The sequence below is a fragment of the Rhopalosiphum padi genome, chromosome 2 (assembly GCF_020882245.1).
Source record: "Rhopalosiphum padi isolate XX-2018 chromosome 2, ASM2088224v1, whole genome shotgun sequence".
Lineage (NCBI taxonomy): Eukaryota > Metazoa > Arthropoda > Insecta > Hemiptera > Aphididae > Rhopalosiphum > Rhopalosiphum padi.
Window position 1 is genome coordinate 16,627,634 of NC_083598.1, and position 23,069 is coordinate 16,650,702.

General features: G+C 27.8%; 1 protein-coding gene across 3 annotated transcripts; it reads right to left on the reverse strand.

The window, feature by feature from the left end:
- Positions 1-455: 455 nt before the first annotated feature.
- On the reverse strand, positions 456-22,271 carry LOC132920225 (excitatory amino acid transporter). 3 transcript variants are annotated; one of them, XM_060982450.1, is made up of 12 exons: positions 21,998-22,271; positions 13,747-13,896; positions 11,079-11,204; positions 9,065-9,275; positions 8,722-8,764; positions 8,279-8,349; positions 7,908-8,054; positions 7,450-7,683; positions 6,032-6,223; positions 4,536-4,670; positions 4,296-4,383; positions 456-1,636 (listed from the first exon to the last, which is right to left on the reverse strand). In XM_060982450.1, exons 1-12 carry the CDS (start codon positions 22,026-22,028, stop codon positions 1,520-1,522), a joined length of 1,545 nt encoding a protein of 514 aa, XP_060838433.1. In that variant the 5' UTR covers positions 22,029-22,271; the 3' UTR covers positions 456-1,519. The 3 variants fall into 3 exon arrangements, with proteins under 3 accessions (XP_060838433.1, XP_060838435.1, XP_060838434.1); XM_060982452.1 differs by lacking the exon at positions 21,998-22,271 and adding an exon at positions 14,002-14,468; XM_060982451.1 differs by lacking the exon at positions 21,998-22,271 and adding an exon at positions 14,075-14,467.
- Positions 22,272-23,069: the final 798 nt, after the last annotated feature.

Genomic DNA, 23,069 nt, shown 5'->3' on the forward strand with positions numbered 1-23,069 from the left:
TGAAGCTATAGAATGTAATCGTTTAATTTGGATTTTCGGCTATAAGTATATAAGTAATCGTATGTACAATGCAGGACACAGTTTTTTACTGTTTTCCCCCAAAAATTGGGCCAAAATCAACACAAACGGTAAGAAATGGAAGCTCATCACTCTGTACCTGTAGCTATATAGGTACTCTTGGTTGCCTGATGCAGTCTTATAACTTCCGACGACACCGTGGCAATAAATTATTATTCATATCGATGACAATCTTTTACGCCCGGTTAAATGTTTTGTTTTGTATTTTCGACAGTTTTATATTATTATATTAATATATTATGCACTTGATAAAAATAATCATAATAATACAACATTTTAACATTTAGGTAGTCAAATCGGATGATAAACAGTTGTGACTTGTGATTTAAATACTATATAATAATTACGTAATAACTAATAAGTAATAATCCATAAAATATAGATACTAAAACGATTATAATTCAATAAATGTAAATGTTTATATTAAATATATATAATTTAAATAAAAGTAATTATATTAACATATGGCAGGTATATATATAATATTCAATAGGTATTATATCATAAAAGTTAATAATAATATATACTGACACGATAAAAAACACAAATATGAAATAACTTACTAATAAGTAATAATAATTTCAAGAGGGCACGAGGGTAACACAAAATGTTTTAAACAAAATTTTAAATTGTTTATAAATGTTGTACAAATCGTATTATTAATATTGATTTCTCGAATAAATTAATACCAAAATAATAAGTGTTCTCGCTTACTGTGGTTACGAGGTATATTTTAATTAAAAAACGATTAAAATAAACACAAACAATGAGGTCCTGATCATGTGGCAATCTAGGCAAGAGTATATGTATGATAATTATTAGTCACAAAGGCTAAAAAAAATAGCATATAAAATATAATGCAATTATCATTCTTTTTTTTTTTTTAGTTTGCGTTCACGCGTCATACAGATTTACAGATTTTTATATACTAAATAAATTAGCAAGAGTGTATAAACAGGAAACACTGCCGGAAATGCGGCGTATTTAAAAATTGAATCGTTAATTAAAATTCGAAAAAATCCGACGTCATCGTTTAGGTACCCAAATAAATTATTCGACTGTTTCAATTTTCAATTGTCACAATACCCGCGAAGTATATTGTACAGTGTACACGCTACGTCGAATGATTGTATAATTTATGTGCAACTTGACGCGGAGACAATTTTGGTTTTACCATCGCGCTTCTTAAAAACATTCATGACAAAATAGGTACGTTGTTTAAAATTGGGTCATGGTCATACGAATACGGAAAAATAATAATAAAAATAGGTAAAATACTAATACTACTTATAATAATAATAATAATACGTTCGAGTCATAATATATGAATTGTCGTCTGCAGCACGTGCGATTTATCAGCCTCCGTCGTACATATAAATTATAATCCCGGAAACTCGTCGCAGTCGATACGTATATTATAATACGATTGATATATTATACTTTATACTGGCGTGTTGGTAAAACTCTGATTTGTATGTGCGTTTTGTTCTTGTTCTTGTATAACAAACGTGCCGTTGACGTGCGCTTCTTCGGCTTCTTTCTCATTTAAACTGTCGTCCTGTTGAGAGTAGGAAAAATATATTTAAAAAATCTGTTAAGCAATAGCAGCAAGTAATAAAGTATCGTGTATATATGATATTTGTTATAAAGCGATACATATTTTTCATCTAATTTCATTAATATAGGAAACGTATTTTTTTCTGGTCGTTGAACGCTTTTTAACTTTGCAACGTTCTATTAATATATTATATCGTGTATGCACCAAGGGACAAAAATTATTATTATGTGATAAAGATAACATATTCTGTTCGTATTAATTATTGTACAATATAAAATTGCAGTATTATTGAAATATTGTAACAAATATAGAAATGTATATGTATTAGATAATAATAAAAATAAAATAAAACAAAAACCTTTAAGAGTAACGAATATAATATAGTATAGATACTAGGTATACTATTATAGGTATCTTTTTTAAAATAAAAAAAAACTGTGGAAACAATATATTTATTATTGAAAATGTTGATGTGGCGTGGATGCGTATACAAAAATAATAATAATAATAATATAATAATAATAATAGCAGGTTTGGCTGATCATTCAATAGAGTGCAGACAGCAACGATGGGAAGAGCGTAAGTACCTATACCTATTACTAAACATTGCTCGTGACAGTTGTAACTTGTAGATACTAGTTTATACTACTATACTTACTATCGAGTGTCGATTGACGATTGTACTTTCTAGTTTCTACACACAAAGAACATAAAATAGTATTAACTATTGGTATACCTAACTATATTGTATGTACCTATTTGAATAGATTAAAATATATCGAAGTGTATTACTAATCGATTATTCAAACCAACCAAGGACGTTTGAGAAAATATTTTTTTGAGAGCCTCTCGATTGTTTATTGTATATACTACCTATAGAATGATTGGCAAAGTTACATTATTTATTTTCATATTATTCTGCTGTAATCATATTTTTCGATAAACATGAAAATGGATGTTATTTATTATTATTAATATTATTTGTTTTGTTGGATTGCGTAACCACCACTATCACAGGGACAGGGCATACATAATATATTTACATATACTAATGCGCCATGCTGAAATTATACACTTAAACACTTTAATAACGAGTAATGACGTTACACCTACGAGGTTACGAACTATAATAATACTGCATCGTGTTAGATAAAACCTCGTTTTTGAAGTTATGAATTTTCACCGTTTTCCTGATTGGCAAACAGCCAAGTATTAGGTACAGGATGTCAGTGATGTAAATAAAATATAGTCATCACTCATCGGTATACCTAGGTATATTAGTCATGCTATAAAATGATGGGAATACATGTGCAATATCTATTCGGTGATTTATAAATCGTAATGAATATCTGAAATGCGATAGTCATCGGATTAACTTTAATTTATGTACATGATACTACTAATCTACATAATTAGTGTATAATACCTATACACAAAACTATATGTTATACCTTATGCACAGATATCCCTGGTTCTATTCATCAATATATATATGTAGTATTATATCATTAAAGTTATTAAATTAACACATATGCATATTTTGAAGGGATGGGCGGTGGTGAGGGGTAAAAGAGACTTAGTTCCCGCAATAATGTCCATAATCCACGGTAAATAAAAATAAATACATCTTAGAACTTACTTAAAAAAATGCCGCTGACTAATGGAAAAGGGAAATACAAATAATACAATGATTCGTCATAGGTATAATCATATTTATAAATTTTATAAACTACATGGAATTTATTATTTATGGACATATGATAAATTTATATTGAATTATTTTTATATTAAGTAGGTATTATATTTACTAAATTGTCTATAATGAAACGTTTTAAATGAGGACATAGGCGTGCGCAGGGGGTATACCCCAAAGCTCTTTGAGAGGTGAACATCGACTCTGGAAAAAGCTTTTTTTGAGCAAGAAAAATAATTAATGCATATACCCCGAAAAAAGGTCTGCGTACTCCTATGAAAGAGGACATTATAGTAAATAGGTATTATAAGTTATAACTAAAATTTAAAATTGTTCATTCATTTATGTATTTGAATTTTAGAATAATTATTTAAAAAATTATGATGTGGTGAAAATTATATAATATTTATTACCTATTAATTTACATGGTTTTTACGTGTCGTAATACTAATATCTACGTATTCTTATAATATTTTATAAATTTGGAATTTTTTACGTTTGTTATAACATTGTATTCGGAACAAATGCACTTTATTGCTCAATTTTTTAATTGAAGATACTTTTTATGGTTAAAAATATACATAAGATGGACGATAACGACTAACAAGTATGATAGTATGTATTAAGTTACAACTGTTTAAAATTTGTAAAATTTGTGATTATCTTATAGCGTCGTAGTCGTGAGGCGGTAGGCACTACTTCATACGTGTTGGCGAGCACGCATATCTTTAAATTTGCTATAAAAACAGAAAAAATATAGTAGGTAGCATTATCGACTATCGACTATTGTCATTATATAGGTCCTCGGTAAAGTGAATTTGCTCCAAATACTATAATAATAACGTCTGTAATAAATGTTGAATTGGCAAACTTTGTTCGAACCAAGTTCGACAGAAAAATTGTGATTGTCTAGCTATATACTCCAGCTTATTATAATACATTAATATATATATTATTATGTGTTACCTGCTCTAATTCCTCTTTGGATAAATGTTGAACAATAGCCACCGTGTAACAATCTCCGATCAGGTTGTTCGTAGTCCTGAACCTGTCCCTGTTTTGCGATATATATTAAAAAAATATATATATTAATATTATAAATGATGATTTTTTTGTAAAACTTGTGTATTATACATTTATATATTATATAATAGAGGTACTAGGTATATATCTGTGATCTGCCGTAATGTTGTATAGGATACTCACACTAGCCAATCGACAGCAAACAGTAGAGATACGTCTTCGGTGGGTATGTTGATGACGCTACACAGCATTACCACCAATACGATAGCAGCCGACGGAATAGCCGCCGAAGACATACTTGCCGCCGTGCAAGCCAACCTGCAGTCGATTGTCAGCAAAATAATAAATTACTGATTTGTGAGAAGAGAAGAGGTACAGGCATTATGTGCATTTTTTTTTTTGTCATCAAATAAATTCAAACACCGATTGTTACTATACTTATTGAAGACACGTTTTTTACCTATTGGCTTTTATTAAAAAATATATATCCACGAGGTGGATTGCGTCATTACTGATTTGTAACAATTAAAAAAATATTCTAGGTTGCGCCCCGCTATTACAGATAAGTAATATACTATATATAACTATTTATATTTATTTTAAATACGGACATATGGTTATTAGTTTATTACCATATTTCGATCGAAGTGTAACTGGTCCGGAGTTCGAATTTTTATCAGAACTGGTTTTTTAGTCAAGCATTCTATTATAGATATAAAAATAACCCAAATTGTATCATGAATACGATAAAGCAACTACTATAATAAACACTTTTTATTAATCAATGATACGATTTGGTATGTTAATTATATATGTAATGTAAAAATACTTCCATTATATTATACAGATTAATTCACCAAGTATGCTCACCCCCTTTTAACGTTTAATAATGCGTTTATTTGAATTCTAATTTTTTTAATTTCTAAGGTACTTAAAAACCATATTTTTAAATACTTCGATTTTTATACCATTTTAGGAGTGAATGGTCTTATATCTACTAAGCTAATTATCATAGACTTATTATCCTTTATACGGGAAATTGATAACTTAAAAATTACCCAATAACATTTCAATTTAATACTTCAACATTTTCAAAAAAATAATTTGTTTAACAATTTATGAAAATATGTTAGTTCTCATTTTTCAAAAAACACTTTATTGTTACAGTACAGTACAGAATACTTTTTATTGGCATAAAAATTAAAAAAATCCAAGTATTTGAAAATATGGTTTTTATATTTTTTACTTATAAGAAAAAAAAGTTAGCATAATAATTAGCGTGTTACACTGGTGATATACAATCGACATTGTGTCTTAGTCTGAATAAAATTGTTTACTACACTCACTAATAAGTAATAGTAATGATAATTATCTTTCAATAAATATTAATCTTATATAATATTATAATCTATACAGAGAACAGATCATATTAAAATTTAAAATATACGTTTATTGTTGTTTAGGAACCATTATTGTTTTTTTAATGTAAAATATTCTCATATTGTATTGGAGTTAACTGTTAAACAATGTTGTTTATACATAATGTTATTGAACGGTTTATGAAAAAGAGCGATAAACAAAATGGTGAGTATCGAATAACGTGTAATTCGATACGTATTATACTATTATATTGTTATAAGGTTGTATTATGTATATCATAGAAACCTTTGATATCATACCCGATAGTGAAAATTTCTCCAATGCCTAGTTGCAAATTATTGATTTGCGCCAAGAATAATAGTGCTACACTTAGGTATAGAGCCGAACCGTCCATATTGATTGTACCAATTGGAAGGACAAATTTAGTGATTTTCGGATTCATCTTTAATTTTTCGTCCAACACTTTAAATGTTATTGGAAGAGACGCTGACCTAAGATAAAACGTTAAATTATAAATTAAAATACAATTTTTAAAGCTTGAGATCATAATATAATATTAATCAGAAAATAACACGTAGGTAAAATATTTGAATGTTATAGATACCTACATTATGATTTATGAATACTTGAAGTATTTAGTTTTCACTGGTCATTCATGAGTCATTATTTTTGATTATAATTATAAAATATTAGTATTTATTTATCGATTTTTTAAAAACAACAATTTTAATATCTTTATGTGTTAAGTAGTTAGTATCTATAGTCATCAATATAAATGAAATGTGTAGAATTATGTTGTATAGCTCAAATTAATATTCATATAATGATATAACTGAAATGTGTATACACTTTATAGTGTATAATATACTATATAGTATATATTATAGTATCTATTTTAGTATATAAAATACACTTATAAGTCGTAACTATTAGTTATAAGTGGCTTTTGCCTAGCTTTGCTGGTCAACCATACTGTAATGTTAGCTATTAATTAAACACAAAATATACTTAAAAATAATTTTGTTTATGAAAATGTGATTAAAATTATAAACAGTTTTAGAAAATATTAGCCCATAATATTTAAAAAGTTTTAAGGTTAAATTTGGTCTTTTTGTTATGATAAATTGCATTATTTTATAAATTGAATACAATTTTAAAATAATTTCGAGAAAATAAAAATTAATTTTTTTAAAAACTAACAATTTATAGAGATAATTAAAAATAAAATAAATTTAAAGTATGCTTACCCAATTATTATTGATTATATTTTTTTCTACATTTTGCTAGAATTTCTAGATTAGTTTTCAAAAACTATAATTACACAATAATAAATAAATATTTTTGTAACTTGTTTTATATTAATTTGAATTTAAAATTATACTTTTTTTTTTGTATAAAACGTGGTTTTTAAGAGCTTATAAATCCGAGTCCTATATAGTTGTAAATGTTATAATATTTAATAGGAATTTATGTATTGTTATTTGTTTGACGAAACTTTGGTTTCCATAATACTCTAATAAGTGTATATGTAGGTGGCACGGATTCAGCGATTAGGTAGTGCAGAAGCAGAATATATTACAGTCATATTTTGTAAAAACGAATACTGAAATATAGTTATTATTTTTAAAATTTCGATAGTTCTATCCTTATATTTGTATACATTTTACGGGATGATATTTGATTAATAGTATTATAATTATACGAAAACAAGCCTTACTTGGAAGCAGTGGCAAACGCGGTCGCTAGAGCGGGTCCCAGTGACACGTAGTACGGCCACGGAGACTTCTTCACGATCACAAAATAAATGATTTGTATGACTACCAGCTGATAAAATAGGAAACCGCCGACCGTCGTTACGATGAATAAGCTGAGCTGAACCAGCGTGTTGGTGAGATCGACCAGTGTGATGATCTTCCCGCATATGACGCTGGCCACTCCAATGGGCGTAAACCTACAGATATGTTCTGTAATAGAGGTTACTGGGTGTACGTGCAACAATATAATATTATGTTATTTATATTATAATACGGTATAAATGGATGACGATTATAGCAATATCTTCCATCGCCCGGACGATGGATATTGAATAAACCATATGCGTGTGTGTATATGTGTTTAGTTATAATATACTATATAGATTTTGTTAGACGTTTGCAAGTAGTGTACAAAATTTACCAAATCACTCCGGTGAGTATCTTTTGCATCACCTCGTAGGTGACCGTGAAAAAGTTCAAAACGGGTTGTTTACGTTCACCCATCGTGCCCAGTACGGTTCCGAAAATCAGGCAAAAGAATATTATGCCCAATGTATTTGTACCGTCCCTGCAAATGTTTTAAAAACATTTTTTATTTTCTTCAAAACGAGTTACCAAACAGCAGATTTTGGCGTAATGGCTAAAGATTTATATATATGTAAGCTATGAAAGCGTGTATAGTTTAGAGTTTAGCTGTATTGAAGAAAGTCAAAAGTTGAGGCAATTATATCATTAAATAGTATCTATAGCCATTAGCCAACTGCACATGCAAATAATATTGTAGTATATTACTTGTATTTTACAACTTTTTTCAACGTTTTCGTGTTATTAAAACCCATGACAGTCTCATATTCGGTTAATGTCTGAAAAATATTCACAATTTATTGTCAATATACAAATTAACTATATACTATTTTGGATACTAAGTAAAAAAAAAAACTGGTGAAGATGATTTTTAGTAATTTTTAATAATGAATGAATTTTATATTTTATTTTAAATTATTTTTATATACGTGATTATTTTATTATTTCTCAAGACAACAAATTGTATGTATTTCAAAGGCGATTTAAAAAGTGGTAATATTTTATATTATTTTCATTGATTGCAATTCATAAAATATTACTTTGAAGTTTGAAGTAAGAACACTGAGTAGTTACAGTACTTTTGAAAATATTAATACTTATATAATATTATACAGATATTGAATAGTATTTAGGTATTAATTATTCCTTACTTGTTGAATTGTAGCTTGAAACAAATTTTCTGGCAATAAATTCCTAAAAAACAGAAAATGTTAAAGTAAATAAAAATTTAAAGACAGTAGTAGGTACTAATTATATTTATACAACTTTTAAATTATTCCTATACTTACAAAGTATAAACTATAGTATATTATTATTTTATAATATATCAATATCAATATTATTTTTTAATGTTTATTTTAATATCTATATATAACACAGTTTGATTGATTAGATTCTAATCATTAGAATATAAAATGCTAGTCATTGACTACTTTTGAATTGTTAATTTTCACGTCAAACAAATACAATTGGTTATAGTAATATTTTACTTACTTTCCCATATCTAAAAATCCATCCATAACATTCATTTTTTTAGGCCCTGAAAACGACGTAGTATTTGTCAACCTTAAATCCGGACTGCCGGGATGAACGAGCAGACCGAGCGTTAATCCCAAGCAGACATTAAAAACAGACGTAAGGACAAAATACACAATAGTTCGGACTGCTACATTGCCGTTTTTGCTTATGTCCAAATTAGCAGCACCTGGAAATAAAGTTCGTTCATGATGTATATAATTAAAATAAATACGGCTACACTTATAAACTATATAGTTTTAAGTAAATTAATATAACAAATATATTGGCTTATAATTTATTAATCTTTTGAATAGACTAATAAAATTAGAATAGACTCTATTCTATACATTGTATTTTATAGTACTTAATGTGAAATATTGATATTAAAATAAAATCACAGAAACTGGAAGATTATATTTTTTGTTCACGCTCATCATTTTGTATGTTAATAAAACATTCGTAAAATAAAAATATTATTTAGTAAAAAAGAATGAAGATGAGTATTCGCGGACAAGGTATGTACAACACTACAGCAATAAATTTAAACGATATTAATGTTTGATTATGGGCCATATAAAACGCGAGTTATATACCTTCAACGATTTAAATAGTAAATATGTATTATATGTTTATATATTGTAATATTAACCTCAATGAATATATCAACAAAGTTTAAAATAAACTAATGGAGTTATTGGTTTTTTTCTGTAGTGTCTCGACTTTTGATGTAGCAAACAGTAGAACAAAAATCTATCAAAATGTCGACCATATTGTGGAATTGTCAGATCTTAACTCGACGTTTTGAAATTGCAGAGAAAATATATCTTAGTTTTACTTTGTCGTATAATGATTTATGTTACTGTTTAGTACTAATGGATTTCGAAAATGTTTTATCATTATATATTTATAAATCTAAACTCTTAACCTTATAGAGTTTAATTAATTTAAGTACTTACCTAATCTACATTTTTAATTCTACAATCGGATATTTTTAAAGATACCTAATATTTTACAGAGTAATTCAACGCATACAAATCGAAATTGAGTAATAGTAGTGGTAGTAGTAGTAGTAGTAGTTGTAGTAGTTAATCATCTATAAGTATTTATAGTCTAGGTGGATGGATTAGTAGTGGATAAATATATAAATATATTTAAGTAGAATAATGAAAAAATATTAAAAAATATAATTTTTTTCTGGATGTTGTTTTTTAATGACCTTAAATTATGTAAGAAATATTTTAGATTTCGTAGTAATAAGTGTTTGTGTCCTACGTTAAATAAACACTGTATCATTTTTATAATTTACAAATATTTAATAGGTAAATTTAAGTTCAAATATTCTTTAATAATCCCGTTTAAAAAGTTAATTTTAAAGAAAAAGCATTAAAAATACCAAATGAATCGAATCAAAAAGTTACTACTATAAATATTACATTTACATAAACATTAATGAAAAAATATATTATCTAGATTTTAGGTAAATCATTAAATTATATAGAAATTGTAGATGTCTGAAATGGATTTTTTCTGTTATTACAGTCTTACAAGGCTATAATAGAAGTTAAAAATAAATATTATTGTACTTCTCATTATATATTATAAATCTATCTAATAGTTTTAATAACACATAAATATGATTGATTTATTATTTACTAATTAATAGATTCCAAACTCCATACATACACTAAAATGTTCTGCTGTTTGAAAGGACTTTAGCAATTATCAAGTAACTATAAATATAAATTATACGAGTCATTTTAGTGAAAAAAATAATTGATAAAAAATATCATTTTTATATACAGAATGATTTGGACGTAATACAACTAATCCAACTGAAAACAATTTATGTTTACGAAATGTACATGTATGCGTCCTAAGTTGATTTTTAATTTTGATTTTGAGTCATCACTTATCAGTTTTTAATAATTGCATTTGACTGGTATATTGAGTTTTACATACTATTTAATATAAATAATAATACTATACTTACCAATAATTAAACATGATATAATGAATGGTAACACCATCAACTTTAAAGTCCTCAAGAAAAGATCACCGGGATATGAAATAAGAGTGATTGTGTCACTGCTAAGATGCAATGGTCTTAATGTTAAACCTGAAATCAAATCAAATAAATTGAATGAACTATAATTTAGTATTATTAATAAAACAATAACTGCATTGTAACTATTGTAAGCATTCTAATATACATTTATTTATTTCGAAATTCAAAAATATAGAATATAAAAGTTTTTAGTAAAATTTTAATTAATAATCTGTTTTAAAATATATCATATTGTAAATTTTCATAGGTGTAATCAAATTAATAAAACACGTATCTATGTTTGTAAGAAATATTATGATAAATTATCGTTGCAATTTTAAAATTGTATTAATAAATGTTATAATGAAGTATAAGTTGTATAATATTATAAAAAACAGTACATTATTAAATGATAAATAAGTGCCTTTTAATTGTTGATAAAAACTATAATATATTATGAAATTTAATTATAGAATCATGGTAAAAAAATAATAATTGTCGGATTAAAATGATTCTCATAAACATAGGTCAATATAATATTTTAATTGGTTGCATTTATAATTATTGATTTTGAAAAAAAATCATATCTACTGGTTAATAGGTGTTTTTATTTATTTTTATATTACTGATAAATTTTTATTTTGTTAAAATGACTAAAAAATAAAAACAACTTCTATTTGTACATTTTTATTATACATTTTACAATACTATTGGAATACAGCAATTTCAGATGAAATAAAAAAACAATGAATGTTATAGATGAAAATTGATCTAATAATATTTTATATTTTTATTTTTTATTATTTGTAATGTATTAATAAGTATGGTTTTAGGTTTGGACGTAAGTAGGAATAGTTATGTACAATAGTGTTATAAACTAAACAAAGAAATAAGCCATACTATAGGTATATATGTATTTTTTATTTTTGAGCGGTAAATAAATAATTTAAAATTATAAAAATAGTCCTACATATTTGTTTTTAAAATTTAACAAAAATTAGTTTTTGATAATATATTTTTATCATAATTTTTTGAATTTATAATTGTTATTTTAAAATTGAATTAAAACTATGAAGAAAAATATACTTGTCCTATTTTAGTTTAAAATCAAACTAAATATTAAAAATATTATTAAGTGTTCATAACACTTACGTCATCTAACATCTAACATTATAGTAACTTATATTTATGTAAAAAAGGGCTCAGTCCTAAAAATATATATAATAAAATAAAAACAATTATTAATTTGGAAAAACAATTAAAAACAATACCAACTACTAATTTGAAATTTTTTTATAGAAGAATATGATGGCAGTTTTATCTATACATAGTAAGTACTCTCTTTAAAATGAAAAATATACACTCTTTGTTCCTTTTAATGAATATACAATTATTGACCTTGAACGACTTCAAGGTTATGAGTTTGGTACATTTGCATTTTATTTAACTTAGCTATTACGTATAGGTATATTGTTAGTATTGGTATTGTGATTAATATGTACCTATAAATACTCGCATGGTATGCGATTCTGCACCCACAACCCACGTAAATTTTGTATAATATTATCTCACCTAATTGATTATTGTTATATAAATCATATATTATTTATAATACGTTTAAATACGAATAGGTATACAAATATTTTATGTAATAAGTTAGTAAACAACAAATTGTTCCGAAAAAAGTAATTCTCAGGTATACTCTGCAGTGACTAATATTTAGTTATTTCGTGGCTCTTGAGTGGAATATAGTGCGGGGTTACCGAATAAACTATAAACAGGTTATCACATTTTTGATTATTTAGTAATATTTTTAATTCGATACTTACAAAACTACGAACAAGTAATTTTAGTTCTATATTATATATACAAAATTGAAGAGACCACAATAGGCCACACTGTTACTCCTTAAAATCCATCCCCGGGTATACTTATTATTATAACATAGATGTATGCAAAGATTTTTGGATAATATTTGTCTGTTAGGTAGGTTTAAAGCATGATCTAAGGTATTATCTTAGTTCACGGCTTAAAGTGATTTCATTTTTACGTGAGGTCATGAGAATTAATAATTTTAAATATTTCATTGATGAAAGTAGGCATTTATTGTTATCTCTAGGAAAAGGTAAGTTTAATGCACTCGATTTAAGAAGTTTATGTAGGATTTGTGTAATAAAATACAAATAATACAAATGTACTAATTAGTAGAGAATATTTAAATGATGTCTAATCAAAAACATGAATTGTGTTTAATGTGTTACATAAATTATCATTACAATATTTTGGGTAATTTTTAGAAAATAATAGATGTACACATAATATGTATAATATTATACAGTAGGCAGTTGGCGCGTGATAATCTATACTAAATTTAGATTTTTCCCCTCAGCCTGGACTGAAGCAACGGAAAAGAGACAACAATATAGGTAGAGATTCTGTACCTATTTGACGTGGAAACTCTAATCCGCGGCTGCTAAAGATTTCACACAAAATAAAATCGCAATAATACGATTAATCTTACATTAATTATAGCAATTTAAGTACCTAATATTGGAACAACTACGCGTATATTATTACATCTCGCTGGCCACCGTTTATATAAACACGCACTCACCCAAGAGCACTCCGAATACGACCGATACCAAGATCAATATGAGTAACTTGTTGGACTTCAGCCATTTCACCAAAGTGTTCACGTTGGGCGAATTCTTGACCTTTGAAATGATGGTGAACGTCGACTCTGCTCGTTGTCTTTCCATGTCGTCTGTAAAAAAACAATATGACACGCAAAATAATGGGTATAGCGCAAAATAGATATTATATTATTATTTTCAATTTCGGATTTTTCACGGTCAGAAACAATATGTACTATAATATCGCCATCGTCTAACGCGGTCCAAAAACGACGTATAGACACGGATGTATTATCGCGTTCATCTAACCTCTGGAGTGCGGCGCGGCGTGGTCGTCAAAACGGATTGCAAATACGGAAGACTGCAGTGTGTTTTACCGCGTATAATCGCAGACAGGCAGCTACATATAATAATGTATAGGCTGATGCTGTGTTACGATCAATCAATACTATTATAATATTATACGCGACCCGAAGATTTGGGCATCGCTGTCGCGCTGCACGCGGTCGAAAAAATTGCGCGGAGCGTCGTGATTTCTGTACACACGCGACTGCAGACTGCTGGAGGAAACACGCGCAGAACAAAACCGCACACAACGACGACGACAGTCTACCTACGATGACGATGACGATGATGATGGCAATAACAATAATAATAATATTACATCGTGCCAGCGTGCGTTGTACCTGTGCACACACTCACACACACGGTCGTTTTTACGAGTGAATTATAGACTTGTGCATGGTTCGACGGTTACCTGGGTGGTGGTAACCAGGGGGAACTGGTTTTCGGGACGAGAATGTCGGACGCCGACGCGGTCGCTTGCATGCGCTTCGCGCGACGACGCTCCAGCCGACCGCGACGGCACTGCGTGCACATCGATATTATTATATTATGTCCGCCGCCGCCGCTGACATTATTTTATTTTATATTTTTATCGTTACTGTGTGTGTGTGTGTACTACGCGTAGTTCGTGTATACAAAAAAAAAAACTAAATTATTTTATTATGACGGTCGCTCTTCGTCGGGTCCGCAGCAGCGGGGCACGGGGGAAACTGCGATTTTGACACCGCGCGCGCCTCGGAAGGAAGGAAAACCGCTATAATATTGCCGCAGCAGCTGTGTATAGGCCTATATTGTAAGACGTATATGTTGCAAGTACGTTTTATAATGCCCCACCGATTTAGACCTCGGGGTCACGTCGCTGGAGTAACGGTCATCAGGTGTATACAAGTATATAATTCATATGGTGATGTACGAAATCGCATTAGGAGTATAACACGTCTAAGTAGGTCTGTACTGCAGTCACGTGTATAATTTATACTATATTATTATAGTCATCTGTCATACGGCGTTTATTTATTGGGTTATTCTTTTATTTTTCGAGGGGGAGAGGGTGATTATAAGTGATGACCTTAAAAAAAAAACTAAACCTAAAATTTTCTTTTACATTTATTAAATACATTTTATTATTAAAACATAAAAATAATAAAAGGTTTGTGTGGAAAATATAATTTTGGTCATCATCGTCATTTCTGTAAATACGCCATTGCAGTCTAATACCGGAACACAGTATGTGTACGGATGTCGAGGTGTCTTACAGCTCATTACTTCGGCGTAATTACAGTAAACGCTAATTTTTTATACTCTATCAAATTATCGATTAGCTATAAATATGATTATTTTAGCTAGTATTCTGCTGGACATAAAGCTTCTAAAGTAAAAAATATGTTAAGCAACAAATGATGATTACATTACAAGTAATTTTGCATCTGGTGTAGCACACGAGTAAGAAGAGTTAGTCTTTAAGCGGAGGTTAAAGTATAAACAAATCGTCCAAAGGAATTTATAGTTACGGGATATGCAGTAAAGAAATGTATAAAATAGTCTATACCTAGGGGCTAGGATCCTAGGACAACACAATATTAAATACGGTACTGGTGTTTGTTTCTGAACACGTCTGATCACTTACTGTGTATAAATATAACATATAGGTACCTAAAATACTGCTCTATCTGCTGACTGTAGCTTATAATAAATTATATAGCTACATGCCTAACCATTTGAATACTTAATGAAAATTCTTAATTCAAGTTTTAAAACATTTACATAAATACTAACTCTATAGATTGGTCAACTAAGATTCTTAAGAAACACGAAAACAAACGGTTTTGATTATTAGATAATATAAAGCTAAGGAGACCACACGAGGTCAGTAGGCAGTTTTGTAAATTTGTAACGATGGCGCAATCTTAAAAATGTTGATAAACCGCACCCAACTATACTTCTCTTTAGGCGTATAAGATTTCTATGTTAATAGGTTTTTCGATTTTTTTATTCTTTGATTTTTGTTTTTTTTTTAACATTGTGTAAACTGCATAATATACCTAATATAATATTATGCCTATTGACAAATAGGTGGAAAAACCAGATAGCATTCAATTATTTCATTATAGATTTTGAGTTTTGCACATTCACTTTGATATCACTATAAAAGGTTTAATTTTGAAATAGGCGTACAAAAAAGAGTAGACGCGCGATACGTTATTATATACTTATAAATATATATATATATGTAAATATTAAGATTTGAGGATGGTGAAACACAACGAGTAGTCGCATAAGTGTGAAATTCGATAATATGCTGCATTAAATATTAATATTTAATATAATATGCGTAATACGTACTTACCTACCAATTAAGAAAATAACAGTGATAATTAATTTATATTATATTATATTACATTTGTATTAATTTTGTACATTAGACGTTTCATCAGAAGATTTCAAATAGAAATTAGTCGATTTATATTCATCAAAATTAAAAAAAATCATTATTTTACAGCTTACAATAAATAACCAGTTCATATTAGAAAAAAAAGTAGTTTGTATTTTAAAATACAGTCCTTATGAGTGATGGCTTTCTTTTCCTTTCTATTCTTTTAGGATGCTCTAATTAAGTTTATCAAGCTTACATGTTCACTACTGTACTAATCGAATACTTATAACAAAAAATGCATTGCTGATTGTTTTAACGATGAATAATCACTATCTCCATAAATATTGTCGTACTCAAAAAAAAGTATATATATATATATATATTAAAACATAGATAAAAGTACTGCATGCTTATCTATATAAAACTAAATGTTTGAATTATATACTAATTGATATAATTACTTCATACAAAATATAACATTTTATGAAAAGCACAAATGTTTATTTTAATAATGAGTGTTATTTATGTTTAAGAACTATGTTCGTCAAGTTAGCTCTTTAACTTAATTCAGACGACATTTTGAAAATTATGTTCATAGTTAGCAATTTGTTTGCATGAATTTTTGAAGCTATTTTTAGAATTTTCAAATCCATATTATATAAGTTATTGGAGAATAGGATACAGTAGGGCTAATTTTACGCAGTCCTTAATAATCAGCTCAGAAAGCTTAAAATTATTTAATAATATTTTCTACAATTATCCGAAATTGTTAAAATAATTGTTTTTAAAAATATATTTTAGATTTTATAGTTTCAGTAAGAATTATTTCTTACGAGAAATCTTGTATGAAATTTTCAAAACTTAGTTATAAGAAGTAAAGTTATTATGAATTTCTAGATATAAAATAGGTGCAATTTCGTCAAAATTCTTTTTTCAAATGAGTATAAAGAAAATGTTGCCTTTGTATTTTTAGTATTTTTATATAAATAAATGATCAATTAATTTAAGTAAGATATTGTATTAAATTAAAACATTTTTATGTAAAAAATTATTTTTATAAACATTTATAAAAAAACTAAAAAATTAAATTTTTTTTTATTTAATAGCTTAAAAATAGTCAAAATATTTCAAAAATGTTATCGTAAATAGAAAATGATAATATAAACATTGATGAAAATGCCAAGTATCTGAGTTGATATAAAACTTTGAAAGCTTGTTCTGACCGGGGAACTTACTTGCAAATTCTAAAATTAAACTTTCTAACTCTTTCTAACTGTAGAAAATATTTTAAAACATGTTTAGATTTTCTGAGTCGACATTGAAGGGTTATGTGAAGTTGGCTCTGTTATATCCTATTTTCTGATAACTGCCATAATTTTCCTTTGCATATTTAAAAAAAGCCATGTATATTCTTGCAACCTATTTGTTAACTGTGTGCATAATTTTAAAAATTTTAAAATAAAATTGAAAGGCCAACTTCACGGACTCTTAAGAAGTTAAGAATCACTTTAAAGTTTCAAGCGTAGGAATAAAATTGAGAAGTTGTTATATAATAATTACGTACAATTTATCTATAATTATTAATTATATATTAGTATATCCATTTAAGATAATTAAGTGTAATGTTTATTTTAATTAATAATATTTTATTATATTATTTTTTTTATAAATATACAATAATTAATTAATTAATTTTAGTTTAATTCTATGTTATGTTTGATAATGTACCATATTTGTATAAATAGAGTTAAGTAAATGCTTACACGAAAATTTATAATTGATGATATATAACATATAAATATATAATACATGGACATAGAAAAATGATATCTATATAATAAAATTTTACTTTTAAATTTTAATTATGCTGAAGTCTTAATTATTTCAGTAATTATTGATCGAATTTGTTCATTACGAAATCGTTATGAGCACGTGGGCTACATATTTGGTACAATAGTACTATACTATCATATTAAATAATTCGCAGTATTTTTCGAAACTAGAAAAAATATTAAAAATTAGGAGATTAATGAAATTAAAATGTTGAAACGTCAATATTTTCAGAAAAATGAACTCTAGAAAATTGCCATCTTCAATTCTTTTTAAAATAATTAAATAAAAAAATAGAATTTGTAACTTTTTCATCAAACCATAAAATTAAATTAAAACACGAAATATTTGTAGTTCTTGTCCCTCTGAATCTTATTAAAAAATCAAAATTATGAAATCTCCATTATTTAAGGAGATATTGCAATGATTATCAAAGTTATCTATTTTTATATATAATTTGAAATTAATGAATAATCTATGATACGTGATAACTATCATATTATTATAGTAGCGGTGTTTTAATTAAAGCGTGAATGCGATGATATTCTGTTTAACATATTACATATACGAACAACATAGAAATTTAAATGTGTTCTATTTCTAATGTACTGATTCATGTATTAAACGTATTATATAATTTTGATAAAAAGATTTACATTGGACATTGAATTAATACTTGATTTTCCCATTTTTTTTAAATTTTATATATCTCAAATCATAATGAATTATAAATTCAAAATTGTCATATTTTAATTTTTGTAAACAAATTCTAAAATGTTGGAAAGGTGATCTCATTATCTCAATAAGACTTAACGAAAAATGAGTGTGTGTTAGAAAATACATTTACTGCCTTCTATATCTTATTGTCAGTTTTAGATATTTAGTATACTGTTAACCAGTTGATTTTTCTGTCAGTGTTCGTCCGTATGTGGTCAAGAAGTTAAACTATAAATAGTGTTTTTATCAAATTATATAAATATGGCATAACCGGATCTTTAGTGTTTCTATTATATTGTAATAATATGACAATATGTCAATCATAAACATCCCAATTTTCCATTATTTAAAGTTTTACTCTCTCTGATATTCAGTAGTAAGTAGTAACACTATATAAATTGTGGAAAACATTGAAACACAGTGATGATTTATAACATTATAAAATTATATTTTATAAAATCCAAAAAGTGTATGGTTACAGTATACTAATTTATATTAAGTATTCACAAAACTATGGTTTTCAAAAACCTTGTCAGCTATAAAAATAATTAATTTTATTTGTTTTTATTTCAGATACTAAGTATTTTAATTTCGAAATAGGTATTGAATTCTGTGTAATTATTTTAGTATGATTAAATATCCATAATCCTACCCGGGCACATGCAATTTGTATGCCTCCGTCTCTCTATAATAATAGATATATTGTGTTAATAATCTAATAATTTTATTAATTTAGGCAAAAATATTCTATCACTATCGGTGTTTATTATTTGAGTAAAAAACAAATAATCAAACACTAAGCGATGCATCAGTCGTGTTTGATTTTACAAGGTTCTATAATTTTTTTTTTGATAACTGGAAAGTTTATGCAAATTTACAACAATATTGATGTTTACGTAATTTATTATTAATCGTTTTTTTTTTTTTTTTTTTTTTTCTTTATTAATATATATACAATCTGTACACAAGGCACAATAAGAATATAGGCTATAATATTACAGGAGGAAAATCTTGAGTGAAGAAGCCACCCACTGATGACACTTCGTCAAATTATTAATCGTAGATTAAATTTTGTCGATCCCTACCTTGGGACTTGCACATAAAATGTGTCGGCGAAATGGGGCAACAAGTTTGTTGAAGAATTATTAAAGCGTAATGATATAAAGATACTCGTATATTGATAACATTTTAATATATTATATAGTTGTATTTTAACCTCAGTCTTAGTTTTAATTTTGTTTGTATAATAATAATAATAATATTATTATTATATAGATTAATTGATGTTAATATATTGTTATAGGCGTCATAGCTATATTTTTTTTTTAAAACAATATTATTATCACCTATATTTATAACTGTTGGAAGTATTAAATAATAAAAATAATTATTATCACATGTATTCTATTTTATTATTATTATTATTATGGATGATGGGTAGATAAAAAACCAGTATAATTATCAATATCTTTACTGCGGTGTCGCAGTATGAAACGATGTGATTCACCTTATTTTCAAAGAAGTGGTTTCATCAATCGAATTTATCAACCGCAAGTTTAGTCGAACATGGATTCAGTGAATTCAATCAAAATAATATACGACGAACTGTATAACAAAATTGCCACAACGACCTCTCTGTGGCACGTCGCACGTGAGACCCGAAGTTTACATTCAATAATTATTATAATAATTATTGTTATTTACATACTGCATAAATTACAGTTTGTTAAATCCAACAGACGACGGCCGAACAATATTATATTTTCGCCCCGTTGGTTCACTTACGTTCCAAACGAATATAATATATATAGCTTATATCTATTAGGTAATTTGATAATAATAATACCAATAATAAAGTATCTACTATAGCCTATAGGTCAGATATTATTATTATGAGGGATAGGACGTGTACTGTTGTAGTATTATGATAGAAACAGATCAATTACATATTTATCCGGTAGATATGAAAATAATATTATAATATATTATGTGCTGCGGAGTAAACGTGGACGGTGCATTTTCGCGAAAAACAAAAAAAATGAAAACAAAATGATTAGGAATCTGCAAACGGGTGCGTGTGGAATACATATAAAATCGCGCACGTAATTGAAAACCGAAAAAAACAAATCAGTGATCACTGGTTAGGTTAGGTCTTACAGACAACATCGCAACTGCAACGGCCAACGACTATATATTATTATATACCTAATATAACGATTGACAAGCATCAGGTTCAGATTTTGTAAGTGTAATGCGTGAACGTGCACTTGTCCCAAAATATAAGGCCTTGTATTTCACATATTTCTTTATTTAACAAACATGGTATAAAATACGATTTTTGAAAATATTTTTACTTTAGATTCTGAAGCAGTGAATGCATTAGTACACAATGATGAGTGTGTGTTTTTTCCTTTAATATAATAATATTTTTTCTAATCAGCTGTGTGTTAATGTTCAAAATCTAATTATTCGAGAGTTCAATAGGTAAAAACGATCAATTATTATTTTATCAACTGTGTTTATATAACCTTTGTGCCTAAATGTACTCAAAAAAATCAATCATATAGTTTCGGCGATATTAACGTTTTCAAATAAATTAACGGTGCTAAATGTTTATTAAACTATACTATTATATACCGCGGTACTATTGAACGTGTTCGTACGAAGCACCTATTAGAATTAATTGAAAATACATTCTGTACATTAGTCTAGATTCGGAAAAATCAACGGATGTAGATCTGGTAATAAGTATAGGCACACTAAAATATTATTATAATTTCTTACTCGACTAGGGCTCCATGTCGGATTGCTTATGGTCCAATTTTTTTTTCGAATCTGGTCCCGACAAGCAAATCGTATTATATTATAGTAACATAAATAACCACTTTAAATTATGTGTTAATAATGTATAATATCACATGTAGGTAATAACCGATAGGTGTATATATTGTGCATCGATCACTCACTGATGTTGTTGTTGGCATGTTTGATTTTCATTCCTGCAGCGTGCCCGCCGCCGGATCCTTTGGCTTATCCCCTTGATGCCGACGTGATATGGACGATGGCAATAATAAAAGCTGCAGCCGCTGTGTCTCGACGAAAAGTCACGGCGACAACTGCGACTGCGGGAAAAATTGGAGCGGTATCGGCGAAGACGACGATGACGACGACGACGACGACGACGACGACGATAATAATAATATAATTATACGCAGCTGACCGTTGGACATTGTCGTTCGACGACCACTCGTGCTGAGCGCACTTCCTACAAAGGGCTTTCGGGGTTTGTCACACAAGCTCACACGCGCGTGCCTGACACACACACACACACTTGTTCGTGTGTCGGCGACGCCGTCGGTTTGCCCGTCATCGCGGCGTTGACGTAAACATAAATTATAATGACGGCGGCGTCGAGTGTCACAGGTGTATACAGGGCGATTATTTTGTAAAAGTGTGATGGTGTGCATTGAACTGTCATATTTTATCCGCGGTATAAATTCGCGTGCTTGGAATTTTTTATTTTTAATTAAATTTTTATTTATTTTCGTTTGTAGTGTATTTTCAATTTTATATTCCCTGCTATATAGCTGAATATTTTTCTGGCGAATTTGATATTCGCGAAAATCGGACTTCTGCAAACCACTAGTTAATATTAGAGTTATGTGTATAACTTTTATGTAAACGTTATTTACATTTCAGACGATTGGAGTGATGTGGAACAGGGATATTGGTCTATACTTGTCTAAAACTTTAAATACCTATATATTATTACATGGCGTATAAATTATAGTTGTTGTGGCTATAACTGTGATAAGACATCTGTGGCGTAATTAAGAATTTGTCTTGGGGGGAGAGGGATTACTTTTGTTTAGTAGAAAACTGTTAACTTTAGATGTACATAAAAAAATTTAAAAAACCTTAAATTCAATTAAGGACATAATAATTATTTGTAATATCCTTATTTGATTAATATTAAATAATAAATATTGAAAAATATTAGTGGGCGTTAGTATTTCTGCAGTGGGGATCTATCCCTCT